Genomic DNA, 19,891 nt, shown 5'->3' on the forward strand with positions numbered 1-19,891 from the left:
CATTCTCACAATGGCAATGAGCCTTTTCAGAACATTTTGCCAGTAAAGAGACTCTGATGCAATCTTTTGATGCTGATCATCTATGGTGGCCTTTAACCTTAGTCTCATCTCAAGCTCTTTCCACCTATGGAATGCTCTCTGGTGATTTGCTGCCTTCTCATGACATGCCAGATTTCTAGCCAGATTTTTCCAGTCCTTTGTTCCTGTAGATCCCAATGTGGCTGGAACATTAGACTGGAAGAGTTTGCAACAAAAACAGTATGCAGCATTCTGTGTTTTTGAGTACATAAGCCATGGCCTCTCCACTTTGTCACCATTGGGGATTTCATGACAGTAATGTGTTGGATGGAAACTTCTATTTTCATTGTCTTTGGGGAACATGAAATTTTTCACTTGCTGTGGCCCATGCAGTACAAGGAATTCCCTCAGGCTACTGCTCAAGTGGGTCCACAGTCCTGGATCATCTAGATTTAAGGAACTAAACTCAGCAGCAGCTGTTTCTTGTGCCTCCACCACACTCTTCTCTGATCTACACTTTTCTTCAGGAATGTGCATGGTTACATCCATTTGAGATGGAGATAAGGATGCTGCAGTAGCTGCCAGGTCACCTGCACTCTGACTAACTGGAAGATCAGGCATCTCCTCACCACTCACATCCTCACTGGGGCCGGAAGGCTCACCGTGAACATTTGTGTCTAGATATCTCAGGAGAGCTTCTTCCTGCTCAGATAGAAAAGCTTCCTTCGCTTTCTTTCTTTTTCTGAATGCTGCCCCAGAGGGGCGTTTTCTTCTTTCACTCATGACTGCTGTTCTGTGCCAGCTATAGTGACTCTCAACAGTCAATTGAAGGGGACAAATAAGCAGGCTGGTAGCAGGGCCTGAGTGAGGAAAGATATCAGTGTCTTAAGGGCCTAACTGGCTCCTACTACTTCAGTTGACTGCCTATTCTCAAGTGGGTTCAGGGAAGCAGCAGGAAACAGGAAGCTCCCTGAGAAGCTGGTGTTAATCAGTCCAGGCTCCTGGGAGTGCTAGAAAGGATAAGAGGCTCCTCCTCTCTCTCCCCCTGCAGCTCCTGCTGCTTTCTGTTATTCCCTCTCACCTTTTATCCTGCCTGCCTGTTATGTCTCTTGTGTCCTCCTTCCTCCAGCACAGCACTCCACCATCTCTGTGCATCTAGAGCAGAGAGAATACATATGCACCAGCAGCAGACACAATTTTCTACACTCTGGGTCCTAGTGGCACCCACCCCCCCACACACAGTCTGTTTGTGCACATTTATTCCAGAAGAGCCTTTGGAGTTGATCCTGAGGCAGCCGCCTCAGTTCGCCTCATGGTAAGGCCAGCCCTGCCTCCCCCAGAGTTAGACACCTAAACGCTTTCTTAGAAAAAATGGTAGTGGTGATGCCCCGCTTATACCCTTTATTCCAGCACTCGGGTTACTCACCCAGAATGTGGGAGATGTAGGTTCAAATCGCCCCTCTGCCTGATGTTGAGCAGGGATTTGACTCCACCTTTCTGGAGAGCATCCTAACCAGTAGGTTTTGGTCTGGATCTTTCTCAATCTTGTCTATTGAAGCCTTTCTACTGTGTATAAATAAATTAATACTCATTGGAACAGGGATTTGAGTCTCCCACATCACAGATGAGTGCCCTAAACACTGCATAGTCAGTCTCACTCTTTCTTTGGTCCACTGGATATTTAATTACAGGCAGAGTAGAGGTTTGGACCCATGTCTCCCACTGCCTGGCTGAGTGCTCTAACCACTGGCTAAAGATTCTATAGGGAGGGCAGCAACACCACAGCCAATGTTCCCTCTAATTTTTCCATCCATGTGCAGAATACATTTTGTTATGTGCACCAAGGGATGTGCGCCACCAGTAGAAACAAAAAACCTAGATATAATATATATTTTTAAAAAGTTACCATAGGGATAATTACTCCAGCCAGGACAGGTTAGGCATTTTAGAACTCACTACTCAAAGAATTAAATTTGAGTGTAAGAGAAATAAAAATTATGAAATCCACAGACCAGTCAAAACACTAAAATAACACACTTTGAAAGAATAAAATTACAGAGAATATATGTGCATTGCAGGAAGTATCAAGAAATAACAACAACAATAATACAAGTATGTGTTGGGAGGCAAGTGTGAAAGAGACAGTGTGTGTGTGTGTGTGTATGACACAGAGACTCTGTATGTGTGTGACACAGAGACAGTGTGTGTGTATGTGTTGGGAGCTGAGTTTGAAAGAGACTGTGTGTGTGTGTGTGTGTGTGTGTGTGTGTGTGAGAGAGAGAGAGAGAGAGAGAGAGAGGGAGACACACACACAAATACTGTGTGCGTGTGTGTGTGTGTGACAGAGACTCTGGGTGTGTGACATAGTATGTGTGTGAGACAGTGTGTGTGTGTGTGTGACACAGCTACAGTTTGTGTGTGACACAGAGACAGAGTGTGCATGTATGTGTTGGGAGGTACCTATGAAAGACAGTATGTGTGAGAGAGAGAGAGACAGAGTGTGTGTGTGTCACACAGAGACAGTTTGTGTGTGACAGAGTGTGTGTGTGTGTGTGTGTGTGTGTGACACAGAGACAGTTTGTGTGCTGGCTGCTGGGGAAAGCTGTGCGCTCTCTCTTTAAGACACTCATTGAAAGCTCTCCTGAGCCCTGTTGTCTTCCCTCCCCTACTCTGTGGAGATGGGGTACATGGGCAGGGGGAAGGAGAGAGAGAAAGAGACAGAGACAGAGAGATAGCGACTGTGTGAGCTGGCTGCTGGGGAAATCTCAGAAAGAGTGCACTCTCTCTTTAAGAAAGGCACTCAGATACTCACCATTCAGACCTAAGTTCTCCTGAGACAGGCTGTCCTCTCTGCCCTGCTCTGCGGAGATGGGGGGAGGGGCACCTGAACACACGCTGCCTGCTGTGCACGCTCTGCTAATCAGCTGGGTGGTAATTGAATCTCTCCTTTGCGGCCCCCCAAGTACACAGCTTACAGGGAACAGAGACCACAGCCACCATGTTTTATGCAGGGCCCAATCTGTTAGGAGGCCTCTGACAATACCTACCAGAGTGGTCCTTGCAGGCAAGGTAGTGGAAGAATGCTTAGCTTGAGGATCCCACCAGGGCTTAGGCTTGAGATAGGTGTCAGGACTTAGCTGGCTGTGCACATACTCACTGGCAGATTTTTATTGGTAGAAATTTAGATGCTTAGGGAGCGGAGGCACCTACAGAGCTAGACAGCAACCAAGCAGGTAGTTTGGGGATGTGAATTTTGGACTTAGGTACCTAAATCCCTTTGTGGATCTAGCTTCTGGACTCTAGGACAAGGTCCTCTAGAGAGTCCCAGAGTCTTGTTGAACTTGAATCCCTTGTCCATTCCAGAGTCCACAACCTGTAAGTCAGGGTGACCCACTTGCTTCAGGGCATGTGATGCACCATACCTATGCCTTTCATGAGTACAATCCCAATAACCATCTACTGTCATTTATACAATCAGGACCTAGACAAATTCCAATTAAAGCAATAAAACACTACGTGGAACCAGGGGTAAGCAACGTTATCCTTTGTGTAAATGAGGCTGGCCAGAGCTAACTTCCCCCTAGAGCAGTGGTTCCCAAACTTGTTCCGCCGCTTATGCAGGGAAAGCCCCTGGTGGGCCGGGCCGGGTTGTTTACCTGCCACGTCCGCAGGTTCAGCCGATTGTGGATCCCAGTGGCTGCGGTTCACTGCTCCAGGCCAATGGGAGCTGCCGGAAGCGGTGCAGGCCCAGGGAGCTGCGATGGGAGCCGCGATCGGCCGAACCTGCGGACGCATCCGGTAAACAACCCGGCCTAGCCCACCAGGGGCTTTCCCTGCACAAGCGGCGGAACAAGTTTGGGAACCACTACCCTAGAGAGAGAGCAGTGCTGTTCAATATATTCATAAATGATCTGGAAAAGGGAGTAAACAGTGAGGGGCAAAGTTTGCAGACAATACAAAATTGCTCAAGATAGTTACCGGTAAGTCCAAAACTGACTCTAAAGAGTTACAAAGGGATCTCACAAAATTGGGTGACTGGGCGACAGATTGACAGAAGAAATTCAATGCAAATTAATGCACAGTGCACATAATCCCAACTATACATAAAAATTCTGGGATTTAAGTTGGCTGTTACTACTCAAGAAAGGGATTTTGGAATCATCATGGATAGTTCTCTGAAAACATCATAGAATCATAGAATATCAGAGTTGGAAGGGACCTCAAGAGGTCATCTAGTCCAACCCCCTGCTCAAAGCAGGACCAATTCCCAGCTAAATCATCCCAGCCAGGGCTTTGTCAAGCCGGGCCTTAAAAACCTCCAAGGAAGGAGACTCCACCACCTCCCTAGGTAACGCATTCCAGTGTTTCACCACCCTCCTAGTGAAATAGTTTTTCCTGATATCCAACCTGGACCTCCCCCACTGCAACTTGAGACCATTGCTCCTTGTTCTGTCATCTGCCACCGCTGAGAACAGCCGAGCTCCATCCTCTTTGGAACCCCCCTTCAGGTAGTTGAAGGCTGCTATCAAATCCCCCCTCAATGTGCAGCAGCAGTCCAAAAAAACCTATTAGACTGTTAGGAACCATTAGGAAAGTGATAGATAATATGACAGACTGTTAAATGACATAATGCCACTATATAAATCCATGCTACACCCACACCTTGAATACTACCTGTATTTCATCCCCTCTCAAAAAATATATCTGTGAACTGGAGATGATACAGAAAATGGCAATGAAAATGATTAGAGCTATGGAACAGCTTCCAGATGAGGAGAGATTAAAAAGAGTTGGAGACTGATGATCTTAGGAAAGAGATGGCTAAGGGGAAATATTTTAGAGGTCTATAAAATCATGAATGGTGTGGAGAAAATGAATAAGGAAGTGTTATTTATCTCTTCATATAATCCAAGAACCAGGGTGTGACACTGTATGGAATATGGGTGACCATTTAAAATATATTTGATACCAATATTACAAATTTGCAATGAATCTTACAATATATGTCATGTAAGGTATCAGTGGAAAAGTTATAATTAGGTAAATATGAGAATTGTGCTTATATGTGTGTACCATCTTTGTATTGTGAGTTATAAATATATGTGTTATATTTGTATATCAAACTTGTGCTGTATTTCTGGGTGACACCCCCAGACAGATGGGCATCAGCACTATCTAGCCTGCTTAATGACCCATCAAGGGCAATCAGCTGTACAATGAACCCGTTGAGAGAAGCCAGAGGTTACACCTATGAGTCAGCAGGACTTGTCGGGATATGCCTGTGGATTGGGGGCTCTGAGTGCTTTTCCATGCCTATGTGCTCTGAGCTTGTGTTTGGGAAAAAGGATGTACAGGCCACATGGCCAAGGATATAAAAGGCAGCTGCATCTTCTCCAGTTTGTCTTCAATCCTGCTTTTTATCTCTGGAGCAACTTCTCTACAAACGGAAGCTTTGACCAAAGGACTGAATGAATCCAAGCTTTGGATGTGTTCCAGAGGAACTCTACAAGCCAGCAAATTCACCAATACTGCTAAGAACCTGATATATGGAATCTGAAGCTTATGTATGTATCTGATTGCTTTGACCATTTAACAATTCTCTTTTTCTTTTCTTTATAATAAAACCTTTAGTTTTACATATTAAAGGATTGGTGGCACCATCGTACTTTTGGGTAAGATCCAAATTAATATTGATCTGGTAAAGAGGCTAGCCCTTTGGGGATCAGAAGAACATTTTGTACAGGGAGCAGAGTTTTAAATAACTCCTTATCCTATTGGACCTACTTGCTGATTGAGAGCCAGAGAACTGGAATGCAATAAAGGTGGCCATCTGACTTTTATTTTAAAGCTTTTTGATAACCAGTGAGGCGATAGGGAGCATAGTTTGTGACTGGTTGGTGATTCTAACTACAGTGTTAACCATCAGTTTTGGGAGACTCTGCTCTCCCTTTAGCAGCCAGCCCTGACCGTGGCATTTTCAGTGTGGGCTAACCTAGGCACCTCAGGTCACCCAGGGGTCACCCAATGAAATGAATAGGCAGCAGGTTTAAAAAACAAACAAAGTAGTACTTCTTCACACAATGCCAGTCAACCTATGGAACTCATTGCCAGAGGATGTTGTGAAAGCCAAAAGTATAAGTGGGTTAAAAAAAAGAACTAAATAGGGTCCTGGAGGAGAAGTCCATCAATGGCTATTAGCTAAGATGATCAGGGTCACAACCCCATACTTTGGGTGTCTGTAAACCTCTGACTGCCAGAAGCTGGGTCTGGACCACAGGGGATGGATCACAATAATTGCCCTGTTCCATTCATTCCTCTGAAGCGTCTGGCACTGGCCACCATTGTGACGTTGCACTCCATATGTTTTATGGAAATATGTTTATAAGTGTGAATATGATGTAACTGGAATATGCTTTATGCAAAAGGTTTCTTGTAAGGTATCTTTCCAAAGCTTATAATCTACTGAGTGTGGTCATCCTATTTGTATGAATGTATCATTCTTGTATCTGAAGCTAGAAATATGAAGTATTACTCTGAAGTCCTATTGTAACTATGCAAAGTGTGGGCCATTAATGGTGGCTTGGAATCTTGATGGCTCCCATTAACTAGGACAATTGGTTGTAAATGGCTCTGTTTATTTGTAAGCTTTCCTGTATAAGTGGGTGCCAGCCAGTGAGTAATGAAGTCTCACTGACATGTTAACATGTCATATGATACTGGAATCCATCTTAAACCTGGTGCTTTTCCATTTAGAAGGAAGGGTGGGAACCCAGAGAGAGACAAAGGATTCCCGCCTTGTGCCAAAGATATAAAAGGGGGTGGAACAGAACAAAGGGGACTGCCAGTCATGAGAAATCCCCTAGTTACCATCTGAGCTGGAACTAACAAGAACTGTACCAGGGGAAAGGATTGGGCCCAGACTAGGAAAGAGTCTAGTCTGTGAAAGAAGCTTATTGGAACATCTCTGAGGGTGAGATTTACCTGTATTCAGTTTCTTAATGTATTAGGCTTAGACTTGCATGTTTTTGCTTTATTTTACTTGGTGACTTACTTTGTTCTTTCTGTTATTACTTGAAACCACTTGAATCCTACTTTTTATATTTAATAAAATCACTTTTTTTATTAACAAACCCAGAGTAAGTGATTAATAATTGGGGGAGAAAACAACTGTGCATATCTTTCTATCAGTGTTATAAAGGGCGGACAATTCATGAGTTTACCCGGTATAAGCTTTATACAGCGTAAAACAGATTTATTTGGGGTTTGGATCCCACTGGGAACTGGGTGTCTGGGTGCTGGAGATAGGTAACCTGTTGAGTGGTTTTCAGTTAAAGCCTAGAGCTTTGGGGGTGTGGTTCACACCTGGGTCTGTGTTGCAGCAGGCATAGCATGTCTGACTCAACAAGGCAGGGTTCTGGAGTCCCAAACTGGCAGGGAAAATGGGCTCAGAGGTAATTTCGCACATCAGGTGACAGTCCCAAGGGCGTCTCTGTGACCGAACCCGTCATAACCATGTGAGAAAGGATGCTGGGCTAGGTGGACCATTGGTTTGATCCAGTATGGTTATTCTTATATAGCATTTTATATGTTCAAAGCACAGTGCTTCCCATTGACCTCAATTGCAGCTGTGAGTGCTCAGAACTTCTGCAAATCAGACTCCAGGGTCTCAACTTGATATTCAGAAAATGAGGAACTGGCCTCTTCACTTTCCAACTTCTGCCACAAATGAGCCAGGAGTCATCAGCCTCATTCACTGCACAATCCTGATTCATTTCCAAAGCGTAGTCCTTTCTGTGAACTGAATGAGACAAGGGCCCTGTAGGAAAAAATAGTATGTGATCATGTCATTAAAGACTGTATCGTGATGCATATATACACACACAAGGGGGCCAAATTAACATTGCTTAGGCAACTTTAATTCTGGTATTCCCTAACTTTAAGGTTGTAAAGTCAAACACTCAAAATTCTTTTACAAATTTTATGTAATTTCCTAAAGTTTTGGAAAAACTTAAAAAATTGAAAAAAAACAAAATGTCATCATGTGGAATCATAATGACTCCCTCTGAAGGATCACCAGCAGGGTTGAGATCTTTAGATCCACATCTTCTGCCCGCTGAGATAGCAGAGTAGGCAGTAGCAGTAGTATAAGCTTCTCTGTGGCTCAGCCATGAGAGGGGGATGGAGACACAGACTTTAACGATGGATTTCAGAGCAAATAATATACAAGAGACAGATCAAGAATGTGAGGCTCAGGACTCCTAGATTCAATTACGTTTTGTAGTGGAGTGCCCTAGTGTGTCAGACCATTCTGCCTCTGTCCACTTTAACCTCTCCCTGTCCCCTTCTCCTCATTTCCCTCTGTACCAAGCTTCTGCTGCTATCCCTCTCAACTCATATGCCCCCTGCTGCTATCCCACTGGCTGCTGCCCATTCCTCCCACCCTCACTCCATTCCCTGTCAAACTCCTCCCTGCTCCTGCCTCCTCCCCAGATTCTATCTAAGTTCCCCCACCTCCTCGGCTCAGAATCTCCCCTCTCCATGGCTTTTGCCCTTCTATGCTATTTGATTCTATCTAGGTTCTTATATTGCCCTCATCACCACAGTATCTAATCTACCCTTCCAGTAGTCCATTAAACAACATGACTAACTTTAGTCACATGCGGTTCACCTTGTATGTCATTCTCTCCTCAGGGAGAGAATCACATGAGCAGTGGACTGTTTTAGTTTGGTAGCATTCTTTTATGTTTGTTTTAAATTCACGTGCTGCTCTGTGTTTATGTTAGAGAAGGCAGGTCAAAAGTGCACGCTGCACTCGGAGTGGAAGGTGGTCAGGTTTATGATGTTCCTTAGTTCCCGTGGGAGTGCCTTTCACAGTCTCACACGAGCCCTCAAATAAGTTCTGTCTTCTGCCCAGCCAAATTTTACCTTTATGGTAGAAGAGTGTAATTGTCAACCCCGGTCTTCATTGTGGAGTGTTAGGTGATTTTTAAGATATCTCGGGCTCTGGTCCATTGAAAATAAGGACCAAGACCTTGAACTTGACTTATGGGAAGCCAGTATAGAAAGCAGAGGACAAATTTGATATGTTCAGATGCCTGTGTTGCTGAGGAGACATGCTGCAGCATTCTGTACTAACTGGAGTTTCCTAAGGGCTCATGGTTTCATGCCCAGTCATATTGCATTGCTCTAGTCCAGATGGGAAGTGACAAAGGCATGTAAAATCAAGGCCAGGTTATCATCTGTCAGGATGGGATGGAGTCTCCTAGCCAAATCATAGATGGTAGACGGTGTTACTCATGGCTGCTCTTACGTGAGAATTTAGCATCAGCAAGGAATCCAAGATCACTCCTAAACAACAGACTGATTTGATTAATTGTTGGTGTGTGCCTTCCACCAAAGGAGACTGCACCATGGCCACAAACTCTTCACAAACTCTTCTACCTACCAGCATCACCTCTGTCTTGCCTGGATTCAGCTTCAACCAGCTGTTCTTTCTCCATGAGTTGATCTCATCCGAACAGTGGGCCAATTGGTAGTGTTGGAGTCAGATATGGTGATGAATAGGTAGAGCAGTATGTTATACGCATATCACTGGTGGTTGAGTCTATATCTTACCAGATCACTTTGTGGCTTCATGAAGACACTGAATAGGACTAGAGAGAGAATTGAGCCTGTGGAACCCCACAAGTAGAAGGGTCAGGTGGTGGAGATGCAGTTTCCCATCACTACTCTGGGTGTGTCCCTCCAGGAAGGACTCAAGACATTTTAGTTCATTTCCCTGGACTTCTGCCACTTCTCTCAGATGGGGCAGAAGTACGGTCTGGTCAATGGTGCCAAATGCCGAAAGGTGTGGGAGGATGAGAATCCATGTCTGTTCTCAAACCATTGACAGGAGGAGATCATCCATCTAAAGCTTTTTCTATCCAATGTCCTGAATCCAGACTGTGCCAAGGGTAAGATTTTACCTTCAATTAGACAAACTTGTAGTTGGCCTAGAAGTATCTTCTCTGAGCTTGCTCAGGAACACTGGATGGTAATTGACTAGAACCAATGTTTCCAGGGTGGGTTTCTTTCCCATTATTCCTATCCTTCCCCCTTGCCATCTTCTACCCCTATGCACCTCTCCCAGCTTCTACACCTAACCACCCCAGGCTCTTATCCTCCCACCCTGTACTCTCTCTCTTCCCCACCATTCCTCACCCCTCTGCATTCAGGTGGGGCTGTTCTTCCAACTCATCCATGCTGCATGGGCACCAGCAGTGGGAGAATTGAGACCACAGTAAAGACTGTCTCCCTGCTATCCATTCCTGTATCTGGTGTCACAACAGCCTCAGCAAAGAAACCCCTACTCAGCCTCTAGCCCTGGACTGGGACAGCTCATTTGAGGTCCAATCACAAAGTAGGAGCTGTGAGGAAATAAAGCATGCTCAGTGCAGAGGGAATCGTCGGAGAATTTATCTGCCAAATTCTATCAAGTCTTTACTGAGCATGTGCAAATTGAGATTTTTTTCCCCAGGGGATTTATAACTTGGCCAAATTTGGGTGAATTTTCACAAGGCCAGCAAAAAGTACATCCCTAGCACCAGTTCTGCCAAATTTCAAGTCCCTGCTCTAATGCATGGGAGCACTACAATCTGTCAACAAAAGTTAAGATTTTTTTTTTTAACATCGGAAAAAATGTACCTTTTCCTAAATTAATTCTCAGATGTGGCTGACGTTTCTTGATATGTTTTTGCTAAAATGGTTCAGGTTAAGGCAGACACTTGACATGGAAAATTTCAGCCAAAACAATTTAAGTTTGGCAAAGTTACAAGCAACTAAAACAGGGCCTTGTAATGGAATATGTTAAGCAAGCTTATAATAAGTAGGGTTTTTTAGTTGGTTGAGTGATACAATTTCTTCTTCAATTATCCATGAGGGCATAGGTGTGCGCACGGGGTGTGCCGGGTGTGCACTGGCACACTCTAATGCAGGGGTGAGCATTGGGCAAATGGCTCCCGGGGCAGCAAGCTGCCGGCCCCTCCCCTGCCTTCCCGGGCCAGCCCCCGCCTGCCACCCCCTCCCCACAGGTCTCGCCTGCCAACCCCCGCGGGGTCTCCCCCCACTCGCCCCCGTGCGTCCCTGCCTGAAAGAAAGCAGCGCCTCTCCTATGCCTGCATCTTGAGATGCACATTCCTGCTCAACGGCTGTCTGCTGCCCCAGGGTCCTAGTGCCCCCATCCCTGAATGGCAGGGTACCCTGCCCTTCCGCCCTAGCCTTGAGCCTCTCCAACACCACAAACCCCTCAATCCCAGCCCCAGCCCTCATCCCCCCCACACCCTAATCTTCTGCCCCAGCCCTGAGCCCCCTCCTGCATTATGAACCCCTCATCGAAGGCACGCCACTGCAGTGCTGCCCAGGGCTGCTTCTGTATGTGACTCGCTGGGCTCCGGGAGAGGTGGGAGGTGGGGGTAAGCAGCATAGTAAGCCCCTCTGAGCCGGGACCCCTCTGAACCCACACCCCCCCACACAGCCCTGACCCCTAGCTCCGAGCTCAACCCCTCTGAGCCAGGCATCCCCCGACCCCATCCCCTGCTGCCGTGACCGCCAGCTCCGAGCCCAGCCCCTTTGAGCCGGGCACCTCCTGACCTCATCCTCCCCACAGCCCTGACCCCCAGCTCTGAGCCCAGCCCCTGTGAGCCAGGTATCCCCTGACCCAGAGCCCAACTCCCCACCCAGCCCTGGGCAACAGGCAGCGACAGCCCATTGGCACCAACCATCACCATCACCCAGCGACAGCCCATTATGTAATTGCAAATGTATACATACAATTAAAGCATTTAATGTTTTTAAATAATGTATTTCGTGTATTTTCAAATTATTAAAATAATTTTTGAATGTATTTCACTGGTTATTTTTTACATATCCAAATACATGTTACTATAGTATTACAACTTTTTTTTAATGGAAGGGACCCCCGAAATTGCTTTGCCCCAGGCCCCCTGAATCCTCTGGGCGGCCCTGCCGACAGGACCTGAGCTCCTCCTGCTCAGCCGCAGCTCACAACCCCGCCCCCTTACCACGCAGCTCTGAGTGGGAGGAGCTCAAGCCCTGCTGGAGCCACCACGGCGCTGCAGTGCTGCCCAGGGCCGTTCCTGGATGTGGTGCGCTGAGGCACCGGGGGAAGGCGGAGGCGAGCCTCCGACATTCTCGTGGGGGCCCCTGTGGGGCCTGGGGCAAATTGCCTCACTTGCCCCCCCCCAGGCGGCCCTGCATCCTCAGCCAGAACCCTCATCCCCCTGCACCCTAATCCTCTGCCCTAGCCCTGAGCCCCCTCCTGCATCATGAACCCCTCATCCTCAGCCCCACAGCCCTCACTCTTGCACCCCCTCCTATCCCCAAACTCCCTCCCAGAGTGTGCACCCTTTTCCCATGCACCTCCTCCTGCCCCCAACCTCCCTCCCAGAGCCTACCCCCCCTTTGCACCCCCTCCCACTCCCAAATTCCCTCCCAGAGCCTGCACCCTTCACCCCCTCCTACGCTCCCACTCCCAGCCTAGAGCCTGCACCCAAACTCCATCCCAGAGCCTGCACCCCAGATCCCCTCCCCCACCCAAACGCCAAACCAGAGCCTTAGGCAGGTGGGGGGGTGGAGTTGTGGGGGGGGGGGCAGGTTCTGGGCACCACCAAAATTTCTACAAACCTGCCACCCATGCATGGGGCAGCATGTCTGGCTCTGCGCAGAACAAAACATGCTGCTAGGAGCCTCATGGTAAGGGGTCCGAGGCCGGTGGGGTTTGATAAGGGGTGGGGACAGTCAGGGGACAGAGAGCAGGGTGGGTTGGATAGGGGGTGGAATCCCGGGGGTGGTGGTTGGGGGTCTCTGGAGAGGGCAGTCAGGGAGCAGGGGATGGATAGGGATCAGGGCAGTCAGGGGGCAGGGAGCAAGGAGGTTCCGGGGGGGCAGCTAGGGTGGGGGGGGTCTCTGGAGGGGGTGGTCAGGGGACAAGGAGCTGGGGAGGTTGGATGAGTCAGGAGTTCTGGTGGGGGGCTGTCAGGAGGCAGGAGTGTGGAGATGGGTTGGGGCGGGCTGGGGGGGGTTGTATGAGTTGGGAGTTCTGGGGGTCCTGTCAGGGGGCGGGGAGCAGTTGGATAGGCGTGGGAGTCCCAGGGGTCTGTCTGGGGGCAGGGGTGTGGATAAGGGTCGGGGGCAGGTAGGGGGTAGGATCCTAGGGGGGCAGTCAGGGGACAAGGAGTAGGGAGGCTTAGATGGGGGTGGAGTCCTGGGGGGCAGTTAGGGGCAGGAGTCCCAGGAGGTGGTAGTCAGGGGACAAGGAGCAGGGCGGGGTGGGAAGTAGGAGGGAGTGGACGGGGGTGGGGCTAGGGCAGGGCTCCCTGGGTGCACACCCTAATGAAATGTGCTGCGCATGCCTATGCATGAGGGAAAACATTGTGTGGTGCTTTAGTAAAAGTATGTATTTTAGAATTTTTAACATCCATTTTTCTCAGCTGGCCCGCTTGCAAATGTCTTAGAATACCTATCTCCTTATATTTACATTTTGAGCTTTTCTCATGATTTTTCACTTTTGTTCTTTGTTTCTAGGGTAGCATTAATTATCAGCAAAGGTTCTTGGCCATACAAGGATTTAATTCATATTGATTAAGAGTTTAGGCAGGGAGGCCATGGGACATTTTGGGTCAGGGGTGGGGGGGGAATAGATGCCAGAAGGAGTGGAGGGCAGGCTCAGACAGAGAGGAGCTAGAAGAGGGGCTAGAGGTGAGATCAAGAGTCAGAAAGGATGGAGTTAAGGGAGCAGCCAAATGCAAAAGAGTGCGGTTTAAGCCGGGAGGGATTAGGGAATTACATCCCACAAAGGGGCAGGGCTTATCCTTATTCTATCACTGATCAAGATGGATGGGTACATAAACAGAGGGATCTGGCTATTGTAGGGTCAAACTCAGCGTTTTTCTGAAAACAAAAAATGCTGCCAAATCAGCTTGTAGGAAACACTTTTTTTAAGTGGTTGTGAAAATGAACATTAGAAATACAGTAATACAGTTGGAACTACAGCAATTAGAGATGATGTTAATATCTTTCAAACTTCCTTATGGTATGCTAGGACAAATCTCTTCCAGATATGACACACAGATTTATGAACTGATATTTAATATGTTTTTAGTCTGAAGTTTACATGATTACATTTAGTTTTACAAAAAAATAAATAGTAATGTTATGTTAGTCAATTTTTAAATCTATGTTTACCTTTAATATATTGACCATAAAACTTTCCCCCCTCTTAAATCTTTGTTGTTGTTGTTGTTGTTGTTGTTATTTAGGAACACAAAAAGGTGTTTTGTTTTTAAAGTAGGTCTTGCTTGAAATACAGGGTTTCTAGAAGTAATTCATTTAGGTTGACCTCTCCTAAAATAGGTCTGAAGAAGAGATCTGCAATAGTCTCGGCATTAACGGCTTTGAGGCTGGCGAGCAGCCCAAGAATCCAAGCAAATCTGCCGAGGTTTCTGTTGTACATCATTGAGCTAAATTCCATCAGAGTGCGCTGGGCTTCCTGCTGTAGGGTTTGCACATAGTGACGAAATCTTAGGCCAGGCAGTTCTGTAAAAACAGGAATAAAACAAGGAAAGCTTTTTTGAGTAAAACTAGTTTATGAAGTATCCTCTGTAATGGTTTGTAGCCATCCCTCCAGCTAAGAGTATTTATTGTCTTTTTTTAAAAAAATCTTGTTTTATTTATTCATTTTAAAAAGATGGGAAAACATGCTTAGGTAGCTTTAGTAAACATTGTGTAGTATTTAAAACCCAGTATAATGCAATCAGACAATTATATTAAAAGTGAAGTTTTAGAAAAAAAAGACAATATTAGGGAAGTGACTTAGATTAAACAGACAGCGGCAGATTCTGTGCTGTACCTCTAAGACAGACAGCACAGAACTTATAGCCCTGGGAAGAGGTAGCTAAGGTGGGTTTACACCAGTAGTTCTCAACCAGGGGTACGTGTACCCCTGGGTACCCAGAGGTCTTCCAGGGGGCACATCAACTCATCTAGATACTTGCGTAGTTTTATAACAGGCTACATAAAAAGCACTAGTGAAGTCAGTACAAACTAAAATTTCATACAGACAATGACTTGTTTATACTGCTCTATATACTACACTGAAATGCAAGTACAATATTTATATTCCAATTGATTTATGTTATAATTATATAGTAAAAATGAGAAAATACACGATTTTTGTAATAGTCTGCTGTGGCACTTTTGCATTTTATGTCTGATTTTTAAGTAAGTTTCGTTTCACTTAAAAACTACTTGGGGGTACGCAAGACAAATCAAACTCCTGAAAAGGGTACAGTCATCTGTAAAGGCTGAGAACCACCGGTTTACACCATCTTTGTGTCTTCCCAGCCCTTAGCTGCTTCTGAGGCTGGAGAGGCCCCCAGCATAGCTTAGACAGGCCTGGGGGCCTGTCTAAGGGCTTGTCTACACAGTGGGGTAATTCACACTATGGGGGTGGGGTTTCTAAAGCACACTAATGTGTTATGCATACATTGATCCCTGTGTTTTAGAAGTCACACCGCTGTAGCATGTATAGACAAACCCTAAATTACAGCAGTCTTCCTGGGTTGCCCTGTGGGCCACAGTACTGCCCAGAATCAGCAACTCTACATGCTGTGACCCACCCCCAACATACCCGTCCTGTCCCCAGCCCCACCTGAGCTCACTCCCTATGCCAGAGGTTGCAAGGGGGTTCTCAAAAGGCAGCTTTATAGCTGTTTAACTGCAGTGCCTGCACTGGGGTATTCTCCCACAGTAACCTAAGGGGCTTTTAACACCCTTTTATGTCTCTCTGGCTCTTTTACTGCTGTAAGGGTGAGGATCTCATCCATGCTACTTTAATATAATCACTTGGATCCTGATCTCTCTCTTAACTATTTCAGTATAAGACCCCGATCCAACAAAGCACTTGGGCACATGCTTAACTTTAAAATATCAAGAGCTGTATTTACTCAGAATGGATTCTTCCCCTGAAACTTGCTACATTTTCTCATTTGTTCCCTCTTTTTATATGTAACAAACCAATGTTTTCACGTTATAAATATTAATACAAAGAAATCACTTGGCTTGAGATCGTGTGCAATAAGATGTATAAGTGTCTCCAGCCAAGTTATAAACCGCTGAAAAATGACATTTATAAGAGAACCCCTGACATAGTCCTAACATTAGCATCGCAGATGGCACTGATGTAATAACAATGCTATTTTCACTATTTCAGTCTCATCACTGTGTTTGTTTCTCAGTGCACTGTCAGAAGTAATTGAGAGCAATTTAGCTTCACTGTTCATATATGTGGGGCATTTTCCAACCACTCCCTTGGATTTGGGCCATAATTTACATAGTAGCCTAGAATATCAGGGTTGGAAGGGACCTCAGGAGGTCATCTAGTCCACCCCTCTGCCTGAAGCAGAACCAATCCCCAATTCCCTAAATGGCCCCCTCAAGGATTGAACTCACAACCCTGGGTTTAGCAGGCCAATGCTCAAACCACTGAGCTCTCTCTCCACCCCTCTCTCCACATCCCAGAGGAAGCCTTGAGGATTTTCTTAACCCTCTTCCCCCCCCCATTTTCTCCTGGCAAAGGCTGTATATCCAAGACATTAACCTCCTTACTAGGGATATCTTAAGTGACTGGTATTCCCTTTGGAGTCAACACAGCCGTGCCGTTTGTTGGAGGGATTGTTATTGAGTGATATGAGGCTTTTTCCTTTCCACAAGGGGCAGAGCATGCTGTCTGAGCCCAATCCACAGACTGTGATTGGCCCTGAGAGTGACAAATAAGTACCAACTCTGAGTATTCTGTCTGGCAATGCAGAACATTGCTACTGAATCGCTCAGCCTTGCCTTTCCAGGCTTTAAACTCTCCTGCACGCTCTTAAGTCTCCGCATCACAGCCATCATCCTTCCAGGCAAGGAGGGGATTAACTTCAAAGCCTGACAAACTCTGCTCCTTAATCAGCTAGAGAAGTTGCTGTGCAGCAACATGAGGCATTCTGGTAGGTTCTAGAAACACTGAGCACCCTGCCTGGACATTACCCAACCCTGCCTCCACCCCCAAAAACCCCCTCATGGGTAGTAAGCACTATGGATGGTAGGAATTGTTCAAAACTCACAGCTCAGACTTGCAGAGCCTTAAGTATGGGCCAAGCATCAAGCACTGAAGCAGAGGCAGAGATGCAAAAGGTGGCTGAACTTGTACTGAATACCTTTTGGCAAGTGGAATTTTCTTGAGAACTACTGATATAATAATCCAAAAATGAGAGCTACACAAATGAATCTGCACTGAAATAGGTAAGGGGAAGGAGGAACGGCCTAGTAGGCTGAGCACAGGAATATGAGCCATGGGCTCCTAAATTCTAATTTTAGCCTTGAACGAGTCACTTAATGTCTCTGCCTCAGTTTCCCCAATAGAATATTTTCTTCAGAGGGGCAAAGTGTGTTAACTAATTAAAGTTTGTAAACCACAGTATGATTTTTGCACTCCCATTATGTGGATTTATTTTCAGAAGTTCAGTAACTAAAAATTATTCACAGTAAAGCAAGCAAAAATCCCACTGGTTCAAATTTTCTTATGTAGATGCAATCCCAGGATACACAAGACAAGGGCCTTAACAATGAAAACCACATCTCGAATTCCACTTGAAAACACATGTGAAGCCAGTGCTGCTTCTAAAACACACTTTTACAATGCTTCTTGCAAGAAATGTCACTAAATGGACAGACATTTTGCTGACATGTTCAAGTGTTCTTCTGAGGGCGCCCCAAATAGAGCACATTGTGGATGGTTGTGTCGTGAATGGTAATTATTGATGGAGTCAAGGCCCTGATCCGTAGTTCATTGGAGTGAACGGAAGTCATTCCTTTTACTTCAGGGGACTTAGGATCAGGCCCCTCCTGCCTCATTCATTCTGTGGTGCTGAAGTAGCCAACCCCCTTCGCAAAGGATAAGCTTTGCTTGTCTCTCTCCCTAACCATGAGGAGTGAGAAGATCATAACTTTTTAAAGTTTTCTTACTGTTTGTTATACAGGGACCCAGCTGTGAAAACAGTGATGTAGAAAATGCTAAATTCAAACTGCAACATATTTAAAAAAAAAAAAAAAAAAAAAAACCACTATACAACTTGCAACACAATGAATCCCATAGGTGCCTTACTCGCAATGCTCAGATTCCGCAGCTTACGTATGACGTCTGATTTGTTGATGTGCTCTCAACAATAAATATTTTACATTGTTTGCAATGTTGTAGCCATGTTGGTCCCAAGATCTGAGAGACACAAGGTGGGTGAGGTAATATCTTTTATTAGACCAACTTCTGTTGGTGAGAGACACAACTTTTCTTCAGGCCTGACAAAGATCTCCGTGGAGCTCGAAAGCTTGCCTCTTTCATCAACCGATGTTGGTCCAATAAAAGATATTACCTCACCTACCTTGTCTCTTAATAAATATTTTGGGTATTTAGGAAATCCTGTTACAATATGTCTAATATTAAATTGTATACATGTATCCCTCCCACATATTTAATGCAGCTATATTATCTCTGTCCATAAGTCTGGAAATCAAAGTTTTAAGTGACACAATAAGTTTATATGACCTAATAATTTCTTAATAAAGGGCTTTTTTTAAAGCCATTTGTTTTTACAAAGGGCAACAGGGTGAGCATATATAAACCTAGATATCACCCAAAGTAAATTCAGAATAAAAGTAATTACATTGCTGAATGCTGATTTTGAAAGTGTTTAGCTAGGATGACAGAAATCAGGTTAAAAATCCGAACATCTGTTTGCAGATAATATTTTAAAATATTTTAGACTCACACTTAGCTGTGCATTTGTCTACAAATATTGCCATGGAACTTACCAGGGTTAAAGAGAATAATTCCTTTCAGATAGGCATATTCTTTTGCACATATGTCCGCATTCCAGAACTTCTCCAGGAAATTCTTCATCTTCTGAACGTCTGCTAATGATGCTCCCAGGGAGGAGTTCTCCACTTTGTCACTATCTGTCAGAGACTGATTGAGAAGGATTTTTTTCAACAAACTAGGGACTGAAATCTCTTTCAGTTCAAAATTCACCCACTCCTGTGCCAGGCCCAAGACGAAGAGAGGGGCCCAGCACTGTTGTACTAGAAGTGCCTGATCCTCCTGGGGCAAATGATAAAAAGAAGGCAAGTTTCTTATAAAAGTTATAGTCTTTAAGAGCACTTCAGAAGCTCTCATGCAGGTCACTTCTGGAGTTCTGAGGACAACTTTCCTGTTGCCCTCGCAGGGACAGCCAGCACTTGATATCGAGTAGCAAGGATGGTAGTACTGGGGATGCCATCTGGTCTCATCCTGCTCTTCTTTGTTAAGGATCTGGTAAAGGATGCTCTGTGGATGACTTGTCTCACACCGGCATTTTCTAGACTTCTCAGGTGAGGCCTGACTAGCCATGCCCACTGCCTTGAGGGTTTCCTGAGCAGTGCACTCACTGCGTCAGGATATTATATGCAGAACTATGCTGCTGTAGTGCAAGAGTCTTTCTGCCAAACAGCTAGGCATTGTGTGCTTTTTATACACTTAGCTGAGCTGAAATGTGACCCAGAGCTGTAAAGCTACCTTGAACTTTATTTGCTCCAGTGTGTTTTTATTCACAGCCAAACAAGGCGTGGCTTAACCAATCCCACTATCTTGCATGACTGAAATTATCTGAATGAGAGAGCCAGGGCTGGTTGACTGAGGAACACAACAATAGAAGAGGTATTCTTTGCTGTCAGGCATCATTGCAATTTTGTAGTGACTGTCCCCATGCCATGACACCAAGGACTCTAATGCTGTCAATTGTAG

The 19,891-nt window shown here is 45.6% G+C and overlaps 1 protein-coding gene across 1 annotated transcript; it reads right to left on the reverse strand.

The window, feature by feature from the left end:
- Nucleotides 1-14,155: 14,155 nt before the first annotated feature.
- On the reverse strand, nucleotides 14,156-19,627 carry LOC117875649 (nuclear receptor subfamily 0 group B member 2-like). The gene is made up of 2 exons (XM_034767017.1): nucleotides 18,925-19,627; nucleotides 14,156-14,610 (listed from the first exon to the last, which is right to left on the reverse strand). The coding sequence occupies exons 1-2, from the start codon at nucleotides 19,496-19,498 to the stop codon at nucleotides 14,357-14,359; spliced, it is 828 nt and encodes a 275-aa protein (XP_034622908.1). The 5' UTR covers nucleotides 19,499-19,627; the 3' UTR covers nucleotides 14,156-14,356.
- Between the last annotated feature and the right edge of the window lie 264 nt (nucleotides 19,628-19,891).

Source organism: Trachemys scripta, chromosome 3 (genome assembly GCF_013100865.1).
Source record: "Trachemys scripta elegans isolate TJP31775 chromosome 3, CAS_Tse_1.0, whole genome shotgun sequence".
Classification (NCBI taxonomy): Eukaryota; Metazoa; Chordata; order Testudines; family Emydidae; genus Trachemys; species Trachemys scripta.